The sequence below is a fragment of the Lactuca serriola genome, chromosome 9, assembly GCF_051521515.1.
Source record: "Lactuca serriola cultivar US96UC23 chromosome 9, Lser_US96UC23_V15, whole genome shotgun sequence".
In the NCBI taxonomy this organism is placed as follows: Eukaryota; Viridiplantae; Streptophyta; class Magnoliopsida; order Asterales; family Asteraceae; genus Lactuca; species Lactuca serriola.
Window position 1 is genome coordinate 45,216,789 of NC_136416.1, and position 23,474 is coordinate 45,240,262.

The 23,474-nt window shown below is 35.6% G+C and overlaps 2 protein-coding genes and 1 long non-coding RNA gene across 5 annotated transcripts; 1 reads left to right on the forward strand and 2 right to left on the reverse strand.

Annotated features, from left to right (window-relative positions):
* Window positions 1–7,824: 7,824 nt before the first annotated feature.
* LOC145074649 (heat-inducible transcription repressor) lies at window positions 7,825–10,387 on the reverse strand. The gene is made up of 6 exons (XM_079020990.1): window positions 10,020–10,387; window positions 9,350–9,523; window positions 9,120–9,245; window positions 8,763–8,969; window positions 8,432–8,596; window positions 7,825–8,334 (listed from the first exon to the last, which is right to left on the reverse strand). The coding sequence occupies exons 1-6, from the start codon at window positions 10,242–10,244 to the stop codon at window positions 8,041–8,043; spliced, it is 1,191 nt and encodes a 396-aa protein (XP_078877116.1). The 5' UTR covers window positions 10,245–10,387; the 3' UTR covers window positions 7,825–8,040.
* A 555-nt stretch (window positions 10,388–10,942) lies between these two features.
* LOC145073940 (uncharacterized) lies at window positions 10,943–12,657 on the reverse strand. Its single transcript, XR_013691608.1, has 4 exons — window positions 12,327–12,657; window positions 12,158–12,226; window positions 11,665–12,067; window positions 10,943–11,536 (listed from the first exon to the last, which is right to left on the reverse strand). It is a non-coding gene; the product is annotated as an uncharacterized LOC145073940 (long non-coding RNA).
* Window positions 12,658–18,972: 6,315 nt separating this feature from the next.
* Window positions 18,973–22,390, forward strand: LOC145074280 (uncharacterized). Of its 3 annotated transcripts, XM_079020686.1 has the most exons (3): window positions 19,314–19,693; window positions 19,762–19,924; window positions 22,095–22,390. In XM_079020686.1, the coding sequence occupies exons 1-3, from the start codon at window positions 19,671–19,673 to the stop codon at window positions 22,257–22,259; spliced, it is 351 nt and encodes a 116-aa protein (XP_078876812.1). In that variant the 5' UTR covers window positions 19,314–19,670; the 3' UTR covers window positions 22,260–22,390. The 3 variants fall into 3 exon arrangements, 1 of the variants encoding a protein (XP_078876812.1); XR_013691778.1 differs by lacking the exons at window positions 19,314–19,693; window positions 22,095–22,390 and adding an exon at window positions 18,973–19,301 and having other exon boundaries at window positions 19,762–20,167; XR_013691777.1 differs by lacking the exon at window positions 22,095–22,390 and adding an exon at window positions 20,201–20,441 and having other exon boundaries at window positions 19,309–19,924.
* Window positions 22,391–23,474: the final 1,084 nt, after the last annotated feature.

The following is a 23,474-nucleotide window of genomic DNA, read 5'->3' on the forward strand; positions in this document are numbered from 1 at the left end:
GGGCAACCTGGATAGACTGAAGGTCTGTGAGGTAGACCAGTCAAGCCGAAGGGCCAGAGAATGGTCCAGACAGGCTGAAGGCTCGGTGCGACGGTCCAGACAAGCTGAAGGTTCTGTATGCATGTTGTTGCTGTAATATAATGATTTTGTTTTGTGGTGGTATTTTGGGGAAACTCACTTAGCGTTGGGCTTACAGTTTTGGGTTATGTTTTCAGGTACCTCAGATGATCGTGGGAAGGCAAAGGCTTGATCGTGCATTTCCTCATATTATATTTTGTGATTTTGGGAAAAACTATGATGTTAATCATGTTTGAAAACTACAATGTAAACAATTATGATTTTGGTTGGTCTAAAAAAGTTAATTTTTTTATGAAATTTTATGGATGTTACACTCTCTCTATAAATGACTAGTTCCTCCCCCCCACTTGGGATTCGAACTACCACTCGCTGAACCTCACAGTCAATCATAACACCAAACCTGCTCAGCCAATCCATCCCTACTATCACGCATACATCCCCCCTGGGGATAAGAATCAAATCAATCGGATAAGGCACCCCGAAGATCTCCAAGACACAACCCTAATACACTATTGATGCAAAAATCCCATGTTCATTGGCGATAGAGACCCACAACGAGCACTCCAACTCGCCAAGGGTTATATCGAAATCCCTACTAAAAGACTGAGACACAAAGGACTAGGGATGAGATTTAGAACCGAAAAACCGAACCGAAACCGGAACCGTTAGAACCAGAATATATAGAACTGGTTCCGGTTCCAGGTTAAAAAATTAGCTTTATCCGGGTTCCGGATAATCCGGGTTTGGGTCCATCGAGTCCGGGTAAACTGGGTCTAAAAACTGGAACTGGTGTTTGGAACCGGAACCACTTTTAGGGTTGGAACCGGTTTTTGTGAAACGTTTAAAAGATACATATCTCATTTGTTTCAACTCCGATTGACATGCAATTTTTTCCAACATGTAGTTTAGAGTTTGTACATGATTTTAGACTATAAATTTGTCATTTTTAGTTTTATATTCATTGACTTACAGTCCCCCAAAGTCGAGATATCAAAGCTGGAAGTTTTTAGTTTTTCAGTTTTTTTTTGTATTCGGTGAAAGTTTTAAAACATGAATATATAATTCGTTTGAAGTCGTATTGACATGTGATTTTTTTCCAACTTGTAGTTTACACTTTGTACATGGGTTTAGACTATAATTTTGTCATTGTTGGTTTAACATTCAATGATTTACAGTCCTCCGAAGTCGGGATATCAAAAATGAAAATTTTCAACTTTTCAGCTATTTGTTTTTGTACTTTGTATTATGTGAAAATGTTAACATATGCATATCTCATTCGTTTAAAGTCGGATTGACATGCGGTTTTTCCAAAGTGTATTTTAGAGTTTGTACATGATTTTAGACTATAATTTTGTTAATTTTTGTTTCATATTCAATGAGTTACAGTCCCCCAAAGTCGGGATATCAATATGAAAATTTTCAAAGTTCAATCCACTAAGTAGTAAGTAATTACCAAAAAAATTCGGGTTTTTTGGGTTTTCCGGTTCTAGACCCACTTTACCCGAAACTGGTTCCTATATACCGGTCCGGTTTCCGGTTCTACAAAATCTCGTTAACCGGTTCCAGGTCCATCCGGTCCGAATTTGGACCCACTTTCATCCCTACAAAGGACCGACTCGCGCCCGAGTCGAATAAAACAAGAGCAGACAAAGAATTCACTAAGAATGTACCTATCAAAAACATAAACAAAAGCATACCATAATATAATCGACAAAATGATAAATGGAAACATACTAGTAACGACGTCTGGAGCCACCCTGGCCTCTTCTGCCGTGAGCTGAAAATCGCAACCTCGAGCCCACGAGGGCTCCGCCCTACCCTGGTACCCATCGGTGATCCTTAAAGTAGCTGTCGCTAGAGACTGCGCCGGTCTCCCAGTGAGCAAAGGACAGTTGGCCTTCACATGACCAACCTGCTCACAGTGATAACAAATCCTGGTGGTCGGCGCAGACACCTGTTAGTGACAGTAGAACTTTGCCCTACTCACGAACCAATGCAGTTCCTGAAAAACATTTATGACAACTGGGTAAGCGTTAGGCTTAATGAGTTCCCCCAATATACCATATACCACAATACACATACATGCATACACATAATATACTTATTTTAGACTTACAACCTACACGCCGTTTTGTCTTCAACATGAGTCTTCATGTACTTACGGCCTACATGCTATTTCGTTAACATGTATCAATGTGTACATACGGCCTACATGCCATTTCGTTAACACATAAGCCTACAGGCTCCCGACCTCTTTGTCATTCCGTCATCCCCTAGCTAATTCGTAATAACTTATAAGCATATCAACAATCATGCACATAGATACTACATATTCGGCTCTACAGGCACATAGAAAACTATACTATGGGCTCTACACTGCTAGTTCTTATATCCTAACATACATGGATATATACTGGAATACATAATATAATGATTGATAGGATCTGGGCGATCCGATTGGTGATCCAACAGACGGGTAGCACACCTAACGAGTATTAACCTATAATACTATAACTTACTAATTTCTACGACGATTTGGTAATGTAGGCTATACCGGCCTATCACTAATCCCAATGAATACTAATAGATCTATCAAGTAAGGATCAGCCAGGCATGACATTTGGGAGACAATATCATTTCGACGTATAGCTTTTATGAAATCCAACAACCAAACGAACGTGAAAATTCTAAACACCTCTCCTATAAGTAGATTAATCATTATAACGACTTGGAATTACTGAGAAATCTTAATTATAGGTTCCTAGTAACGACTTATAACTATACTATAATTATAAATTACACGAAGGCAGAGTAAGTGTAGCTCAGTTACATAGTACTATTGATGAGAACCGGGATCTAAGCGGGCAGAACACTAACTCGGGAACTCCTACTCGAAGATTACAACTAGATGAGCACTCAAGGGTGTCGAAGGGCTTCGCCACAATACAAAAATATAAAGAAAATTGCTTAAAAGTAAGGAATACTCGAGAGAAAAGATGTGTAGGTGTAACACACCGTTTATTTAATAAATAAATAAATTAATTAATGATTTTATCATAGCCTTAAAATCAATAATTATAGAGCAAGGTATTGGTCTCGAGGACTTAATTGTCACAATTCTAGAAGTTCGGGGTTAAAAGTGTAAGTTCGGGATTTAATTTGAAAAGGGTTTCAGAAGTCAGAGTGCGTTTGGTAAATAATGGACCTAAGTTGAAGGTTTTTGGATGGCTGGCGTTAAAAAGGACAAATATGCACTGAACTTTAAAGAAAAGGGAAGGCGGGACTAAAATCGCCATTGTGGAAACTAGCTTAAGGTGACCGGGTATATAAATCCATCACCCTTTTTGGAACCCTAACCCTAATGAATGAACAACCGCCACTCTCCCTTCCTCCATGACCGGCCGCTACCCTTTTTGCTTCTCCGACCACTAAGCCGCCATTGTGTCATCCCATTGAAGGCGGAAACCTCCCTTAGACATCGTAGCAGCGAAGGATCGAAAGGAGCTCATCTATGGCGTCGCTATTATCATTCCCGGTGGAGGCCGCCACCCTTTTCGCGTCTTCTTCTGTTCCGCCACTATCCTCCTTCGCCTCTCCATTAGCCACCGTAAGCGCTGTTGTAGCACTGCTGTTCCGCCGCTGCTATCCTCCAAGCCATTGCTGCCGCCGACGACCGACCACCGCTTCCACTAATTTCAATGCTGCCAGCCGCCAAATTGGTGGCTAGGGGCTGCTGTTTTGCATCGGGTCTCACGTGGGTTGACTTGTCGATGGGTAGAAGACCAAGTGAAGCCGTCGCCACCACCGTGAGGTGGTGGCTGACACCGCAATCCACCATTGATTGCCGCTAGTGTGCTGCTGTCGTCGCCGCCCACTACAAGTGGGTGTTGGATTTGTTTTGCAAGCAGCAATGTGTGTGTGTGTGTGTGGTGGGTGATTTCATTTGGCCGGAAAACTGGGAAAAAGCCACTGCCACCAGCATGAGGTGGTATTTGCTGCCACTGGCCACCACAAGGATCGTTGCGTGTGTGTGTTTATTTTAGTGTAGTGTGTGTGTCTTTATTTTGGGAATTAATTGCAAAAATTGTAAAAGCTAAAAGAATAATGAAAGAAACTCAAAACCACCACCGTGAGGTGGTGGCTGCTGCCTCCTGCCGCCACCAACTGCCGTGTCGGGTGGCGGTGTGTCTTGTATGGATTGTGACTCATTTGGAATGTTTGGACAAAGGGACTAAAACCCTAATGGGCCTAATGAACCCTAATTGGTCAAAGGACCTAGCTATTGGGCCTATTGGGCTAAGATGGGTTGGAAACCCTAATTAGTGTTTGGAATACCCTAATTCCATGAAACCTTAATTTGGGACTTACCGGGACCGCATCAGAATTATTTAATGAACTTAAAATATTAATTAATAATCATTGCAAATTAACCTAAGGCCATGTGAGACTTAATGGATTAAGTCCTTAATGGGTTAAGTAGGAAAACTTTACCCTAATCATCATTTTATGTGAAAACCCTAATCTCACTTGGATTTATTGTTGGACCTTTCTTTTGGGCCTTGATGATTGGGTTATTAATGGGCCATCCAAGATCAAGCAAATGGACTAGAATAATTAATGGGCTTTGAGGTAAAGCCCATATGAGGAGTTGGGCCCAATTTGGAAATTAGGTCATAGATGGGCCTTTATGATTATGTGATATTGGGCCATTAGAATGTTGAATGTTGGACTAGACTAAATGGTTGGGCCTTATGGTAAGATCTTATAAAGGTTTGGGCCAAATTTGGAAAATTGGGCCATGTGTTGGGCTGTCACCCATAGTTGAATTTTGGGCCTTTGGATTGAGCCTTGGGCTTGAATAAAGCTAAGCTTGGGCTAAAGTAGTATTCACCCCAAGTATGTACATATGGTTATGTGTTGGAGCCTAATTATTAATTGGGTGATGTTTTGATATTGACAGTTCGGGAATTTGTCATCCAGCAGCTGGGATTGTGTCTACGGGACTTCAGCAGTGCGAGGTGAGTTACCTTCCAGTAGAAGTGGGTCTAAGGCACCAATGCCGGCCCACCAGTAGGATTTGTTATTAGATGATTGTCTTTGTGATAATTGTCTATGTTTGTTACTACCTGTTATGTTTATGTGCTAGTATGATATGATGTTATGTGGTAGTAGTAGGGGGTGAAATAGTCCCTGGTTATCGGTTGAAAGATACCGAAAGGGAGGCAAGCACCTGGTTACCGGTTGAAAGATACCGAAGGGGTAGGTCGGGCACCTAGATATATATGACATGGGGTAGGTCGGGCACCCTAGTATGCCTGACAGTGGGGTAGGTTGAGCACCCCGATATGCTCAGTAGGGTAGGTCGGGCACCCAGATATGCTTGGCAATATGTGATTGTATGATATGTGGTATGATGGGGGAACTCATTAAGCTTTGTGCTTACGGTTTTCAGCTTTGGTTTCAGGTACTTCGTTTTCAAAGGAAAGGAGCCGGCTTGATCACAGCGCATCACACCATGTTTTCCGTACACAAGATCTTTGGGATTATACTCTGATATAGTTTATGATACTATGTTTTGATTATTGACACTTTGGTTTTGACATGAGATATTATTATGAATGTTTTTATACTGATGGTTTTATGTAATAACTTAATTTAAACGAAATTTTTGGCCTGTATTTTTGGGATGTTACAGTAGGGGTGTGGGGAATGGAGCATATACAAAGAGCTTTATATATAGCCAATAAAAGTGATGCACGCTACGCACATATAGGGGGGCTCCGCACACTATAAGGGTATTGGCTCCAGCCTTCTTCTGCTACGTGTCGCTTCCGGGTTCGTCCACATCGTCGCTTCTAGAAGCTTGCCACATATCATGATCTTGTGGGGCCACATGACCTTGTATCCTAAGAGATTCGGCCACCCTACCATGCCATGTGTCATGTCTATACGGCGCCACGTCATCGTACGCACAGTGCACTTCGCGTGTGCGTTTTTCCAGATTTTCAAAATGGCGCAACTTCTTCATACGAGCTCTGTTTTCGACGTTCTTTATATTTATGGAAAGCACTCGATGAGATCTACAACTTTCCTTTAGATTCCAACAGCTAATTCTAAGTCTATCAAAAATTTATATTTTTGATAGGCTTAGACTTTTTAGATATCACTGCAGAAAGCATAACTCCTACATATAGAGTCGGTTCTCGATGTTCTTTATATCAACGGAATCCTATTGACGAGATATTCAACTTTTGTTTACATTATTTTCCTAATAATCTATCATTCTAAAATTCGATTTCTGTGTCGCGCACTACTATACTCGGTTGCATAGAAACGTCGAAAAATCATATATATTCCACACGGAGTCGTATTTGGGCGTTCTTTATATGCACGCTCTCGATTTAACGAGCACTATGACTTTATTTAAATCTATTAGGCTAAAAATGATTGATTGGAAATTCACTTTTTACGATACACAAAGTCATGCCGGTTTATTGTGAAACTTCGAAGAAGCATAACTTTTTCATACGAAGTCGGACTAAGCGTTCTATATATCTACGTAAATCGTATCGACGTTTCCTACATGTGTAAGATGATTACTTGGGCTAAAGAGTAATATATTTCTACTTCGAATTTTATGAACAATGGTTTCTATTGAATCCTACAGAACGGTAAAAATGGGGTGTTACATGGAGCATGTCATCAAGTATTTATTCTCGGCAAATATGTAGCAAATCATAACAAAACAAGACAATTCAAGTGTTAATCAAATTTTTAACAGAAAATCATAAACCTAAGGGTTGTTATATGTTTAAACACTTTAACCCATTATATGTCAAGCTAGGTTTGCAGCTCATCTAAACGACCAATTAGCGGTGGCCATAACTCATAAATAGTCATCAGAAAAAATGAACCTCAATCCGTAGAAAGAAAGCTTGAATAAACAATTTAAAGGGTGTGAATTTAAACAAATCAAAGCATAACAAAGCTCAGCAAGAATTTGGCAACACATAAACAACCAATCGGTAGAAAGAAAGCTTGAAGAATATCTATTTTTATTAAGATTTTAAACAACCCATTGGGTTTGCACCTTAGGAAGATGACATAGGAAAGGGTGGGTGGCCTCGGTGGAGGAAGGAGGAAAAAGTTGTGAAGGCTGAGGCTGCGTTCTTCTTGCATTGATCTTCTTTTGTTTGCTTGTGTTCTGTTCTTGAGACGTTAGGGCAAAGTGGAGATTACTGATTTTGTTCCCAATCCTTCATTCCTTGCAGACGTAATAAGAAGGTATCTTCGGACTCAGTCCCAAGTTTGGACCGAGTCCAAGGTTTTAGAAGGGAAAACAAACATGTTGATTGAAGATTGAGGACCTAGTCCAACTTTGGACCCGGTTAGAAGGCAAATCAAACACCCCCTAAATGTCCGGAAAGTGTGGATCAACTTCATACGTTTGTTAAGGGAAAGTGTGGATCGACTCAATTGTATCTCAAGGTGGAGATTTTTTAGGTTTGTGCGACACTTAAAGCTAAATCAAAGGACCATTTGTGTAAATAATGACAAAGTCAAAAGTTGGTATTGACCTCTCTTTATTACATTGAGCTTTTTTGCTTTACTTTTTACTTTTCGGTTCCCCTTTCCAGAGTATTCCTCTCATTACTTTGTCCTTGTTCTCTCCCATGTTCCCATACATCTTCAAGAAATTAGAAGCATCAATTTAAGCCATTCTTGACGTTAATCCTTGAAGAAATGTTAATCTGCAATACATCAAATCATTTATTTTGCAAAGAATACAATCTTTCTGTTATTGTTCACATTCACACCAACAAGAATACCCACCCTACTTACAAAACCATACAAGAATAAACAATCACCAAATCAATAATTACACACAATGCACAAACACAACAAATCAACAAATCAATCAATCAATCAATCAACCACATTCAACTACAACTATACATCATTTCATGATGAAGTATCTAATTGGGGTTCTGAGAAGGTTCTCTTGAGACGTGGGGATGGAGTTGATGGAGGTGAGGCAGTTAACCTTCTAGAAGAAATCCCACCCCCACCAGGGGTAGAAGTTATAATTACAGGTGTAACCTCTTCAATGCCTTCATCCAAATACACAACATCTTGCATTGTTAGTTGATGATATTCAACAATTTCCCTCAAGAATCGATTCTCACGTGCATATACTGAATTCTCATTTGCCAATCGCGCCTTTTCTGCTAAAAGTGACTCGAGTTGTTCACGTATCTGATAATTCAAAATATCATAACACCCAAATTTAACTTAATATGTATGTTAATAAGTATGTTAAGTTGTTTTAAAATAAATGAAAACGAATACGTGCCATGTCATCATCTGCAGGGTGATCTCCCTTTTCAAGAGCCTCTCGTAGCATTTTGTTTTCTTCTTCAAGTTGACTACTTCTTTCTTTTGCAAATGCCAGATCAGCTTTTACGGTTTTCAGCTCCCGAAGGAGTAGTTTTGCCTTTGCAGCTGTTGCAATCGCCACCTGTCACACATAACACACAATTCTTACTACTAAAAAGTTGAGACCACGTTTGTTTTGTTATGCAGGACAGGATCTGACATAACAGGTTGTACTATGTTTGGACTGAGACCGAGACTAATGTTAAGCACAGATATGTAATTTACTAATTACACATTTGCCACCTTACGTCGCGTGATGCCTTGATTTGAAAATCTTGGTTTGACGGTTGTTGTTGTTGTTGTTGTGTGGATTCCATTCCAGGGACCTGATTCCGATTCCAATTCTGATTCTGATTCTGATTCTGGTCATCATTCACTCCTTTTCTCCTGTTCTGAAGCTTGCGTGTTTCTTGGATGATGCCATGAGTTTTCTTGTCCACAATTGTACGCCCTTCCTGATAATAAATGTAAGTAAGAATACATCATTTATGTTTCTATGATCTTTTCAATTGACAAAATCAAAGCAACCAAAGCTCCAAGATCAATGAAGACAGAAAAGGAGAAGGTGAAAACAGAAATTGAAAATATCAGTTAATGCTAATTACCTCAAAGGCATTTCCAATTGAGTCACCAATCTGATTAAGTGAAGATGTGAGTTTATCTAAGCCCTTCCTTAATCTTGGATTATCCAATTTTCTGGAGTTCTCAAAAGATTCATAACGATGCTCAACCTGAGTGTTAAACATCATATATGGAAATATCAAGATAGTGGTGTCAATTGTCAAACAACAAACAAATAATACTTTTTATTTGCATTGTGAAAGTTAATATCTACCTGGTTGCTTGTTGAGACTGTTTCTGGCTTCACACTGCTAATAGGAGGATCAAAACGTTTAGTAGAGTCATTATCATCATCAAGGATTGATTTAGCCTTCCTTGCTAAAACACCCCAAAATCCACCTGGTTCATTTGTGCTTCCCATTGATGTATAGTCATAGGTAGCAGAACCCTGCATTGCATTACCAGGTATACCATCTTATCACAAGAAATTAGGATGCTACTCATTCTCTACTCTGGTAACTGAAGTGTGTTTTTCAGTTGTTCATAACATAATTACCAACCAAAATCTAAAATTGAAGAAGAGATCTTCCTAGTCAAATGACTAAATTAGTAACAAAGAGCATTACATTATAATTTGAAATACATCTTCTGATAAGCAAAAGCAAATGCCTTAAGAGTTAATTGTTTACTAGTATATTAGTGTTCTTTCATTGGATCCCTTTCAAATTATGCTATACATCAAGTATTTGGATTTTTGAAGCCAGAAACGTGTCTGATACTAACAATTGTAATTGGATCCAATCGAAATGCTAAAACAAAAAGCAAAATAGCAGAACAAGAACTGAATGACTAAAAGAAAGAAATGAAATCGAAGTTTGTTATGAGGTTCCTCAGTTTACACATGATTATTTAAGTAAGAGAGTAGAAGATCAAAATCAGAAAACCTTGGATCGGTCTTTGGAAGAGGAGTGGGAAGTAGAGTTGGCGTAAGCGGAGGAGAGAGAAGAATCTCGATGAGCGGCGGATGCTCTGATCGCCTGAGCAGCAAGTGATGAGGACGGAGCAGCGGAAGAAGTGGTGGTGGTCGTGTCGCGGTTGTTGGGAGAATGGATAATCTCTTCATTGAAGGTGGAAGCCCTAGAAATTCCCTGCTTTCTACGGTACGCCATCTAAGATTGACAGAATAACAAAGAGGATTTTAGCAGGAAGTTGACCGCCGGGCAGCCACCGCCACCGCCACCGATAATGAGCGGATCCGGGAGAATGATAACAACTAAAAGCAGGTAGTTTTCAAAAGCATCACCAACACTCAACAACACGGCCTTTTAAGTTTTTAAGTAACCGACTTGCATTTTTTATTTTTCAACGCAAACCATATTTTGAAAAGTATTTAATATTTGTATTTTATATACATAAATCATATTATTGTCATTGTTAGAATATTATCAAAAAGTATGCAACTTCTTACAACTAATAATAATAATAATAACCACATTCTTTTGCAATTTGTGCCAATTAGGGGACTCCTGATGAATAACCATTTGCACATATATATGTTTATACGATTAAGGTTAAAATATTTGAATTTATATATCATTTGGATTTCTTTTTAATTATGGATGTACCTTTGATGGTAATGGATTCTTTTTTTTTTAATGAAAAGAGCGAAGTGTATATTGCTTGTGTTTATTGAATTAATCTAATCTATAAAAAAGGTTATCTTCTTAAGGAAGGTTTCATATTAGTTGGAGGCCACCATTTAAAAGCTTTGGAATATATATATATATATATATATATATATATATATATATATATATATATATATATATATATATATATATATATATATATATATACTACACCCCTACACGCATCATTCACAGATTGTATTGAAAAGAAAGAACGCTGCTACAACTGGATTTTAGATAGTCAAATCACTAAATATCAATTATTGCAATTAGCAACAGGGTACGTTTCATCTACACGATCAGATTCTCCTCCGCCACTCATCTTCCCCACGCATCTTTGATTTCAAGAACCCTAAATCCAACGGCGCATGAGGCATCAATGGCCTGTTGAATAACCCCCTTGTTGACGTGCTTTCATGCCAATCTCTACCATTTGTCATCGTTAGAACTTGGGAAGTACTCAACAGAGAGGAATCTTGATCTCTACTCAAGTTGATTCGGTTCTGAGTGTCTGTTTTCATCGAGGAATCTTGTTTTCCATCATTCAAGACAGAATGACAAGAACCAAACAAGATCCAATTCTTTGTTTGACCAGTTAATGGGATTTGAGGATCTTGTCTTGTTGTTTGATGATCATGAGAGACGGAGGCATCATCTCCAAACAAGCTCTGGAGCTTTCGTTTGGCCACCATTTGGGCAGTCGGACCTAAGTCTTTCACAAACTGCATTAGGCTTTTCCGGTAGCCATGCTCCTGGTGGTGGTGGTGGTTTAACTACAAATTAAAAGGACAACATATATATATATGATAATATGATCATTTCAACTTATAATAATATAATGATCATATATCAACAGGAATTAGTATCATAAAAATATATCTATGAGTCATGAACTAATTACATAGACTAAGGATTTTGGAAACTTGTCTTCGTTGATCATGTCCAGGTGGGGTTTGTAAGTGGATCGTCGATCTGCTTCAACGGAATCACATCTGTTACCATCTCGACTGCCTCCTGTGCATGTACCATAGATATATATATATATATATATATATATACTGTAAGTTATTTTAATTGTAGTTTTATTAGCTAACAATAATAATTCTAGGATTTGGTAGGATAAGTTATATATGAGCATATATACTAGTATTTTCTGAAGTTTTTGAGAATGATTTGCTGTTGAACTCATCCTGGGATCTTCTGCAAGATCTTCTCCTTGTCCCTGAGAATTCTGACTCAAAGTTTTCTGGATTGCTTCTCAGTACATGGAAAACCCTCTTCGCTAGTTTATGTATTGCATGAGCCTGTACGTAATAAAATTAATGAGAGTTTTGGATGTTATTTTCAGCTTCGTATTCAACAATGGATGCATATGTACATGCATATATATATACCTGTCTAAAGAAAATGGTACCAGAAGAATTAAAATGCATCGCATTTCCTGATATCAGAAATACATCATGCTGCATCATCGTTAATATTTTCCAGCCATGAAAGAGATCGAGTTTAACAAATACTCATATAAAACAATTGATGTATATATTAAGTAGGAAACTAAAATACCTCAAATTGCTGAAGGGAAGTATACATTCCTTCATGAAGTTTAGCTCGCATGGTTCCAAAATCCATAGGTTCCTCGATGATTTCATAGTAGTCTTCAACCTTAAAGGCTCATATGAATTCAAAATCTCAAAGGGGTATATTATATATATATAAGGTTTGACTAAATTAACCCATGACTAAAAAAGCACAAACCTCTTCAGGGTCAACTGGTTCAGCAAATATTTCATATATATCCTTCCTACCTCAATGATAAAACTCGAAATCAGACTAATATGTTACCCTATAAAAATGATGGTAGAATTAAAAGCAGGATTAACATAATAACGAACCTTTGCAATATGTCGATAATGTGCTCTAATGTCTGTTTATCAGGCAACGATTGAGTGATTGATGGTGCACCCAATGGCTCATCTAAGATTCCAACAAAACCCCACATTTTAATTAAATACTATTTGCTAATTTGCAAACTTAATTCATGCAGAAAATTAAAAGGAAGCCCACCACTGTTGGATGCACGGACATTCCCTTCAGGCTCTTCGATGTGTGTTTTTTTATCTTATCAAAGCATAAACAAGAAACAAGACGCGAATCATTTTTTTTTTCCAAATCATGTGTGGAATTTCAAAGAAGAACGTCCATTTATAATCAACTTACCATCATTTCTTGACCCATCTTCTTGATTTAGTTTCTTTTCTACCTGAACATCAAAATGGGATTAGTTTATAGAAGGTATATGATCAGAAAGTGCCCAAGAATTAAATTACACATACAAACATGTACAGAGATGCTATAAGCTATAATGTACATGGAGTTTTGTTGATGAAGAAGTTTCATGGAGTCTTCTCTTGAGGCTAGCCCTAGTGCGTGATGGTGGGCCTTGCAACTCTTCTTCTCTTAATGCACGAAACCGGCTCTGTTGCTGTTGAGCCTTCCTGATCCCCCTTACGTCATCACCAGATTTTCCAGCTCTTTTCCTCGTCTTCTTGTTGCTTTCTCCATCTCGTAAAACTTTCCTGCACTGTGATCACCATGAACAATGAAGATGTGAGTCTTAGTTAATTAAGGAGTCAGAAGTAATGTTGGAAGGTATATATATAGATTGAAACATTCCCATTTGAAAACCAAAGCAACACTCACTTGGGAATTCATTGAAACAGTTGGTGGTGACAAATTTTGATGGGATTAGTATAACACAAAATGGGAATATGATGAGGAGAAATGAAGTACAGGTTAAATAAAAGATTCCACCTTGCTGCAATTAATTAGACAGTTTTGTGAAATGAAGCAAATTTAGTTATATATGATCTTTTATTTATTTAGTATCCATACTTGCTCCCATATTAACTTTGAAAAGAAAATGACTTGCTATGTATGACAACAAAATCTGTTCCCATGCTTCCATGAGCTGAGTTTATGAGTCAAAATATGGTATTATTTTAACATTTTATATCTTATATGGTAGATATAAGACCAATCATTTAAGGAAAATCACATTTCATAAGAGGGAGAATGTGACCTTTGTGTTATGGAAGGTTGTATTGATCTTTATTTCAAATATTCTTAAAAAAAATCATTTAGAACTTTTTAACCTCAATGTACGTGGTCTTCCTCATTGCAATGATACAAATATATATTGACCTTTTGTTTAGCATTTGTAAGATAGTGGCGAGTCTCGAATAGACAACCATATGGTTCACTTGCTTTTCTAAAGAAAATTTTCTATACAAATTCAAAGATTATATGGTTAAAATAGGTCCTAATTTTTTTTAAGGTAGGTCACTAAATTTTTTGAGTAAATTACACGAATGGTCCCTATGGTTTAGGATAATTTGCATGTTTGGTCCCTAACTTATTTGCTTAGCTCGGAAGGTCCCTACTGTTTGTTTTTGTTACACGTTTGGTCCATGTCTTACCTAAAAAGACTATTTTGCCATTGATATTTTTAATATATTTAAATAAACACACCCCAACCCTATCTCCTCATCTTACCTTACCTATCTCATCATTTTTTCCTATTTAAATAATATTCTTTTTAGGTAAGACAGGGACCAAGCGCGTAACAAAAACAAACAATGAGAACCAAGTGCGTAACAAAAAGAAATAGTAAGGACTTTCCGAGTTAAAAAAATAAGTTAGGGACCAAACGTGCAAATTACCCCAAACCATAAGAACCATTCGTGTAATTAACTCAAAATTTTTCTATATAAATTATGGGTAAATGATAAATCTTAAAGAAACAATCACAAATCTATATAAGGAAGTTGAGTATCGTACCTTATCTGAAAACGAGATGATGATTTGCAACAATAGATTACAAAAGATAATCAATTAAATGGACCATTACTAATGGGGACAAGAATACAAATTTTTTTCATTGCTTCGTTAACAGTAAAAACAGGAGGAACAAACTGACAATACACTATAAGGATCGAGCCCTATACCGACGATAATTTTGGACTCCGTCCAGACGACTCGTCGTCTCTAAAACTTATACAGACGACATGTGGTCTTAAATAGTCGTCGGGACAAGTGTCGCCGGGATAGCATAGCCAGTCCAGATGACATGTCGTCTGTAAATTTCGTCGGGATTGATTTTCGAGGAAATAAGAAAAAGTTTTATTCGGACCCTATACCGACGACTTGTAGTCGGTAAAAGTGTGACCCTATAGAGACGATTTGTCGTTTGGAAAAGTTGATCAATACGGTTGACATGTCGTCTGGAATGGGACAACCCATTCTAGTTCTCCTCCTCCTCCTCATCACCACCACCATCAACATCATCATCATCATCCTCCGCGAGTTAATTGGATGTTTCGGGGTTATTTTGTGAAAACATATTGAGATTAAACTGGAATTGTGGCATTGGTTGTGGTTGGAAGTTTGGAATGACAGACACGAAAGTGTTATTAAACATTTGGCTCATTTGTAGCATTTGTTGTTGCATGATTTGAATTTGTTGGGATAATACAACAACTTGGGGATTATCTGAAGATTGGGATGTGGAAGCTTTGGAACGTTTGGTATGTTCATTTGGAAATAAATTATTGTTGATGCTTGGTTTCCTTCCAATTCCATGAATATGCCCACGTCTCTCACCGAGGGCACAAGCGAGACATTGTTCTTCATTTAAATTTTCGTTCTCCTCGAGTTGTGATTGCATCACCATCTTCTCTCGTTGAATGTTTTCCTAAAATAAAGAAAGCAATAAAAATACATTAATTAAAAAAAACTAAATTTATACACTAAAATAATAATAATATACCTTAAACTAACTATAATAATAATAATAACATATTTATCAAACAACTTATTAACTTTGGTTATTACTTACAATACAAACAAAAGCATCTAAATACAAAAACTATAAATTATCAATTAACAAAAGTATCATATAATCATACATGTATACAATACATTCAATTCTAATTTTCATTTCATTTTAGACATACAATACAAATGTATACATCTAAATACAAATTTCAATTTTCATCCAATTTCATACAATTATACCTTATAGCATCTTACATTTTAGACGTCAAATTTCAATTTCATTCAAATGTACACATCTAAATAAAAAATCAAACATCATTCTTAATTTCATTTTCATGCCAATACACCACAATAACATAAACAAATTATGCCTAACTTCATTTTCATTTTCATTTCAAAACACATTTTCATACCTCAAAATGCATATATATATATATATATATATATATATATATATATATATATATATATATATATATATATATATATATAAAATCAATCAACCAAACAAAATATGAGGAAAATTATATATCATGGTGTATTGAAAGAAAAAAAAAACCATACATTTCATCATCTTCACGTTACTGCACAGGAAAAAAACAAAAAAATTACCTCAAAATCAGAGGTCAAGATAGCTTAATAACCTAAATTTGTTGTCCCTGGCGGTGGTGTGGCTCGTTTCCGGCGGCCGGCAGTGATGAGTACTTTGATTGAGGGCTATAACAACTGGAAATAAACCCCCAAAATCGGAATAAAACTCAAGCTACAACAAATTAAGAACAAATTTAGGACCAAGAAACTTACCTTTATGTAACCGATGAAGCTGTATGGCCGAAAATCGCCCTGCGTCGCCGGAGCTTGAGAGGAAAAAGGAGGTGCAGGCGTGACTGCAAAATGAACATTGATAGGGTTTTGTTACAGGGAAACCTATACAGACGACATGTCATCTGTATAGTTAACGGAAAACGATGTCGTCCCATTTTACCTCATTAAAAAATAAATAAATAAAAATAAATACTTTTCACGCGGATCATAACTTCTTGAGACATATTCTACAACTTGGTTAAGATTATTTATTCTAAATAATCTTTTGTCGAAAAGTCGTTTTCGACCCCTATTATCTCTAAATTGACTAGTCTGGATCTACGGGCGTTACAATATAATAGCCTTCAATCACAAATACGAACAGTTGAAATTATACATTCGTTTTTTGCTCTTTTAATCCAACCTTCAATTCTGTTTGAATATGAACATATCTTCAACATCTACGATTAATTATACTCCCAGCATCATTAGAACAACATCATCGATAATCAACAAAAAATTCAATTCGTATCATTCATTCAACATCGTTCATCAAATAAAACATAGAAATTAAGGTTAGAAAAAGTTCAAATCATTTTTTGTTTGAAATTTTCATATATTTCTCTACCAATCTACTATTTTGTAAGATTTAAGTAGTCAAAGTATCATATTTATCACATTTTTAAAAAAGTTAACTTGTATGCACTCCAATTATTTGATGAAATACATAAACTAAATTACCACGTTATATACACATATGAATATGTTTTCTCACCTGAATCAATATGTGATTATTAAAATACAAAATAAATACGCAAGTCTGTATCTTATTCATATGTGAATAACATATAAAAATTATATATATTTCTGAAAACACATTGTAATATTCATATATGAATATATTATGCAATATTCACATATGAATATACCAACTATTATTCATAAGTGAATATACGATCTAATATTCACAAGTGAATATACTATGTACTATTCTCATGTGATATACCATGTAATACTATATAATATTCACATATGAAAATATCATATAATATTCATAAGTGAATACATCATCTAACATTTACAAATGAATATACTATGTAATATTCACAAGTGAATGCATCGTCTAATATTTAAATATGAATATACTATGTTTAGTGTATGTTATATTCATATATGAATAATACTTAAATTGTAAAAAAAAAAAAAAAAAATTAATCATAGTTTTCATTCATAAGTGAATAACGAATGTAGTGTAGGAAAAATCAGATTCATTTTTATTCAATTATAAATAACGATAGCTGAAAATATAAAAAAAATGAATTTTTTATTTTATCTTAAAACTATATCAATATGGATGTCTATATGTAGAGAATAAAAAATCATGAATTTTGGTATATTTAAAATCGTTTTTCGATAAAAATAGTTTTTTACAAATAAAAAACTATGTTTTTGTATATATTAAGGTAATGTTTAGCATAGTTTAAGGAAACATGTTTTGTTGGAAAACACATGTGCATTCATTTTTCATTTCCGCCGGTACGTTGGTGGCTTTTGCGGCAAAAATAAATAATTGGCTGAGAATGATTTCCCTATTCTCAACCTTTTTTTCTTAATATATATATATATATATATATATATATATATATATATATATATATATATATATATATATATATATGAAAAACAAAAATATATAAATACGGATAAAATGTTCTTTTTTTAAGTTGACTAAAGATGTAACGTGTAGTTTCTTTAAGAGGTTGGCTAAATGGACACATGATTTTACCATTTAGATACCCTATATTATTTTTAAAGTATTTTTATTGGTTAAAATTACATTGTTTTTATGATAAAGATGATTAAAATAGTTAAATATTGATTGACTTTTGATAAAGATGTTTATAGGGTGTCTTCATAGCATCTCCTTTTCTTTAACCATATGTATTTTGTTAAAGAGTTTGACTAAAAAGACATTCTATTTTACCATATAGACACTCTAATTTAATTTTAAAATATTTTTATTGATTTAAATTAAATTGTTTTCTGAAAAAGATGATTATAAGTAGTTAATTATAGGTTGACTTTTTAAAAAATATCCAAAAGATTTTTTTATTAGCAACACCTTTGTTAAATTTTCAAAGGTTTGACAGTCAACCAAGTAAAAAAAACTTATAGGTGCCACCAAATGAACCAATTAGGCTGCACGTGTTGATTGGGTTTTGAGGAATTTTGACCTGAAATGAAATGTAACTAACGGTGTTTATGATAGCGTAAACGAAGGGCATACAGACTACAAACTAAAAGCTAGGGATGAGCAAAAGGATCGAACCGGCCCGAACCAGACCGGAACCGGGAACCGGCTTCGGCCAAAATCAAGAACCGAACCGGCCCGGTGGTTCTACCGGTTCCTACCGATTCTTGTCATGTCTTCAAATGTTGGAACCGGTATTCGAAAAATAGCATCATACGGTTCCGGTTTTTGCCGGTTCTACCGGTTCCGGTTATATCGGTTCCGGTTCCTACCGGTTCCCGGTTCCAAAAATCCAAAAAAATAACGTCCCGGTCCCGGCCCGACCGGTTCCATCGGGTCCCGGTTCCGGTTCCGGTGCCGGTTCCGGCCGGTTCCCCGTCCATATCCTCATCCCTGCTAAAAGCTCTTTTATCTGAGATTTCAAGAACCGACGGCTTGATCTCTAAGGCACAACACAAATAACATCAAATTTGTGGTCTACCCAACTCCAGGATATGATGCAATCATCCCACACACACACTCAAGATTCCACCCCTCTTCTTAATTCTATATAATAGTGCAATAATCTTTTTCCTTTTCGTTCTTCGTGGGCGTAAATCCCAAATATCGGTGCTTTTTCGGCTCCAGAACCATCTGCTTTTTGTTCCAAGGTACACCTCTTTCGATTTTAGGGTTCTTCAACATTTCATTTCTGTATATATGTTTAGTGATGATCCGTGTATCCTTTTGAAATCACGGGAGAATATGGACAATTGGATTTTGCGGAATTGACGATAAATACGGGAAAATAATATGGGATGGGAGATAGAGATTTTAAATAAAATAGTTTTAGAGGAAATCTATAATTATTTGGAAAAAGAGAGCATATATAGGGTTATCCACATCCATATCTCAATATGCACCACATACATAGAATCAAACAATTGAAAAGAAAACGTTCTGGCATTACAACTGTTTGGTTTTGGTTGTGTCATCTTCCTCAATTTTTAAGGGTGTTTTTGGACCAAAACCCACCATGAATGCCCTCAGACTTAGTAAAACTGTATGTTTTCATTCATCTTTATTCTCTCTTGACTTGACAAATACTTATATCAAGAATCTAAATACCAGTATTCACCCTCGTAAAAGAACAAGATTGGCGTTGAGAGCTAGTGTTGATGAACAAAAAGCGAAAAAGAGTTCAGAGAAACGAAGCTTTCTCACCCTAGAAGAAGCTGGTCTTGTTGAAATGTCGGGTTTAAGCAGTCATGAAGGGTTTTTATGTCGATTGACGGTATGTTAAGGTTTTATTCAAACAAGTAGACGTGCCGAAAGTTATAACTTGTGGTGCTACCTATATAGTATCAATCTATGGTGGTGACTAGTGAAATCTAGAATAAAGTGCATATGTCCCCTTTTTGCTCTTGCTCCTTTCCACATATAGATCTTTATCATATAAAATACAAGTTATTATGAGTATTAATATTTCGTCGATGTAATTTGTATTGGATAAAAATATATCATTAGTTGTTTGGAATGTTGCTCCATTAAAAGATTCACCTTTTTGTAGGTACCCCTTGCAAGTTGCAAGAGAAAACACAGCTGCTTTGATAAATTAGAAAGTAGTTATTTTGTCATTTTACCTTTCTTTGGGTTGTGGGTGGGGACTAAAAGTGAATAATGAAGAATGAGTATACTATTAATATCGTGTGCAAGTGGCATCGTTTTGGTGTACATAAGGAAGCATACGATAATATTGATGACATTGCAATACATATATGAAACTGAGGTTGAAAGTGGCCATACAGTGACAGTGACGATTACATTACCAAAAGACTATTACGCTGGACGAGTACATTACTAAATGATGTTTTCTGGAAGGCATATTAAACCTACGAACACATTACACGTATGGATGGATGTCTTTAGGAAGTTCCTTGATCGATGTTTCTTTTGAGTTTTTTGATAACCTCTTCGTGTTTCTTTCTCATTTCATGCATGATTTTTAGCATCCTACCGGCCTCGTAGTTGGTTTCAAACACGATTTGTTGCATCGTCAAGTAGTTGTTGTATGATGGTTTTGAGGTCATCTCCTCCATAAGTTTTTTTTTGTACTTTTGGTGCTCATGGACTTCTTCCTCCATGAGCAAGCAACAATTTAGGAGGCAGAAGTGGATATGGTAAAACAACAGAACCAGATTTACAACACCGCGTATAGGCAAGGAAATCTGGACGTGACAAATACATAACCCTTTCATCAAATCAGAAAAAAGCACTACAAAATCTACAAACAAAGGTGCAATCGCCGATATCATCGTAAGAAGGCAAAAGTAAAGCATCGTTACCAACAGAAGAACAGGACCCTTTTTCGAAAGACAGAAGGGCAGCTAAATGAGGAGAAAAACGGCGTTTAGAAGACGAACCTACAGACATGATATTATAGAGGGAGGATTACAAAAACATACCTAAAAAACGAACCTTGTAAGGGAGAAAACGAAAGCAGCAAGCAAAAACAAAGGAAAACGACTCTTGTAAAGGAAATGACGAACGCAGCGAGAAAACACAGCAGAACGAAGCAAAAAATAAGATCAGAAACAAAAAAAAAACGTGATAAATCTCATTGGTGGAATGTGAGGCGGTAAGAAAATGAGATAAGAAGGAGCGAATACAAGAAGTTTAGTGTTCAAAATAAGAAAAAAAAAAAGTTCCGTGTGAATTGATGAAAGAGAAAAAAGTGGAGTGCAGCTAAACTTTTTAAGAATTGATGGTATATATAATTGTAACTTATTTGTTTTTATTCAACTTTTGGTATGTAAATTGTGTTATAAAACTAATAACACATGACCATGATCATGAAAAGTTTATATTTTCTTTAATAAATGACACAATTAATTTATTTGGCTAATTATATAAAAATCACTATATTGTAGACATATTTTTCGAGTTAACCATTGTCTTTTTAAAATTCTATTATAAAATCAAACTTTAATACTTTTTTAGTCCATTCATTTTTATCTTCTACACCCGATACAATTGGTTTTTCTTTGATAAGAAAGCCCAAAAAGAACAATAAACATATGGTGGTTAGTCCAGGAAAAATGCCCAAAATATATTGGTTAATATGACAAACAACCAATAATATAATGGAAGTGATGGTAGTGAAAAAAGTTATAATGATTTTTATGTAATTTGTTCTTACTTATATATGGAATGAAATTTGTGTTTTTCTAAATAAAATTGTACCTTATATATGTAACGAATAATTAGTCTATAGACGAATGTATACCTTGTTGAGGTTATTAGTTAAACAAGCATTAAATTATAAAGGTTATTTAAAAAAAATGATGATTTTTATTGGTTTTGATTTTTTATTAAGGAAGCGTTATTACAAAATAATGGATAAAATGGAAGTTTTGTAGTTTGCTATGATTGACAAGTTTTTGTGATGGTTTTATGTTATACAGATATCGTCGCTAAATCTTTTGAGGGTGATAGGAGAGCAAGAAGGGTGTAGTGTTGAGGAACTGAACGCAGGGAAAGTGTGTGATTGGTTTCTAAAGGACAAACTCAAAAGAGAGCAAAATTTGAATGCTGTTCTTCAGTGGGATGAATCTAATTTTCAACTATAAAAAGACCTTTTTTACCCTAAATTTCCACACATACACTCTATGTATAACTAGCAATTAGATGATAGTTTTGTCATTTGAGAAATTATTGTAGGTTGGGTTGATTCAAATGGATAAAATCTAACGATAATTAGTTGAGTTGTACCCGGTTACAACTCATAACCCGATCGAGGGTCTATTTGTCATTTTCAATATAGATCATTGTCCGTTATATTTATTTCGATATTAATAAATGTTTAGAACTTGTTTATGCACTTATACTCTAGGGATAATGACTTAAAAGGCTAATATATTTTCGATTTATACACATTTGGTCACTGGGTTTTTTTTCCGTTCATATGTACCCCTTCAACTTGTTTAACTGTATATATTTAGGTCCCGTTTGATAGTTTCTATCTGGGAAAGTGTTGTCCGGTAAAGTGTTGTCTGGGAAAGTTTTCTGACTGGGAAAGAAACCATGTTGTTTGATTGTACATCTGATTGACTGTGCTGAATGATGAAAAAAAGTAATAATTCAATAAAAAATAAATTTAAAAAAAGTTATTTAAAAAAATTAATAATCCAATAAAGAAAAAAAGATGTGGGGTTTGGTGTATAATTGTCTTTCCAGCCCATTCAGCCAAAAAGATATGATTTTGGGACTTTCTGGGAAAGACATATCTTACCGGGAAAGACTCCTTTTGTGCAAATCAAACAGCTTTCCGGTCCATTCAGTCAGAAAGATCTGTTTGGACCTGGAAAGATGCGTATCAAACGGGGCCTTAGTTCTTATGACCAGCTACTCCAGATAAGCCGGAAAAAATGACTTAAAAGGGTAATATATTTCTTGTTTTTGTACATATTCAGTACTTACGATTGATTTTTTTAGATTTTTCTCACCACAACCTATGCAGGACCATCATTAATAAGGTGTTCGAAGCTGTTCATGCTTATGGTCACCGTCACTGCGACTTTGACTGTTTGATTGTTTAGTTCTTGTGATTTGACTTAGGTCTTGTATTCTGGACTTCATGACTTCCCAAAATAGACAACAGTTTGAAGGGGTAGAGTGTGCTTGAAAGTGTTGTCTGTTTCGGGAAGCTTTTGTTTATGGTTTGTTATACATGAGTTGACATCCCGAGAGGATTGAATTAATAAATGTCTCTTTTAAAAAATGTTTTTTAAATATGGTATTTTTCGTTGTTAAACAAAGAGTTTGTTATAAGTTGAGTATAAATT

Bases quoted from the DNA above. Each gene is read 5' to 3' on its own strand.
- LOC145074280 (XM_079020686.1), top strand. From the start codon at position 19,671: ATGCCCTCAGACTTAGTAAAACT. The intron at 19,694-19,761 runs GTATGTTTTCAT...TCTAAATACCAG, and splicing joins CCCTCAGACTTAGTAAAACT to TATTCACCCTCGTAAAAGAA. The intron at 19,925-22,094 runs GTATGTTAAGGT...TATGTTATACAG, and splicing joins GGTTTTTATGTCGATTGACG to ATATCGTCGCTAAATCTTTT.
- LOC145074649 (XM_079020990.1), bottom strand. From the start codon at position 10,244: ATGGCGTACCGTAGAAAGCAGGGAATTTCTAGGGCTTCCACCTTCAAT. The intron at 9,246-9,349 runs GTAGATATTAAC...TTTAACACTCAG, and splicing joins CAGTCTCAACAAGCAACCAG to GTTGAGCATCGTTATGAATC. The intron at 8,970-9,119 runs GTAATTAGCATT...ATTTATTATCAG, and splicing joins CAATTGGAAATGCCTTTGAG to GAAGGGCGTACAATTGTGGA.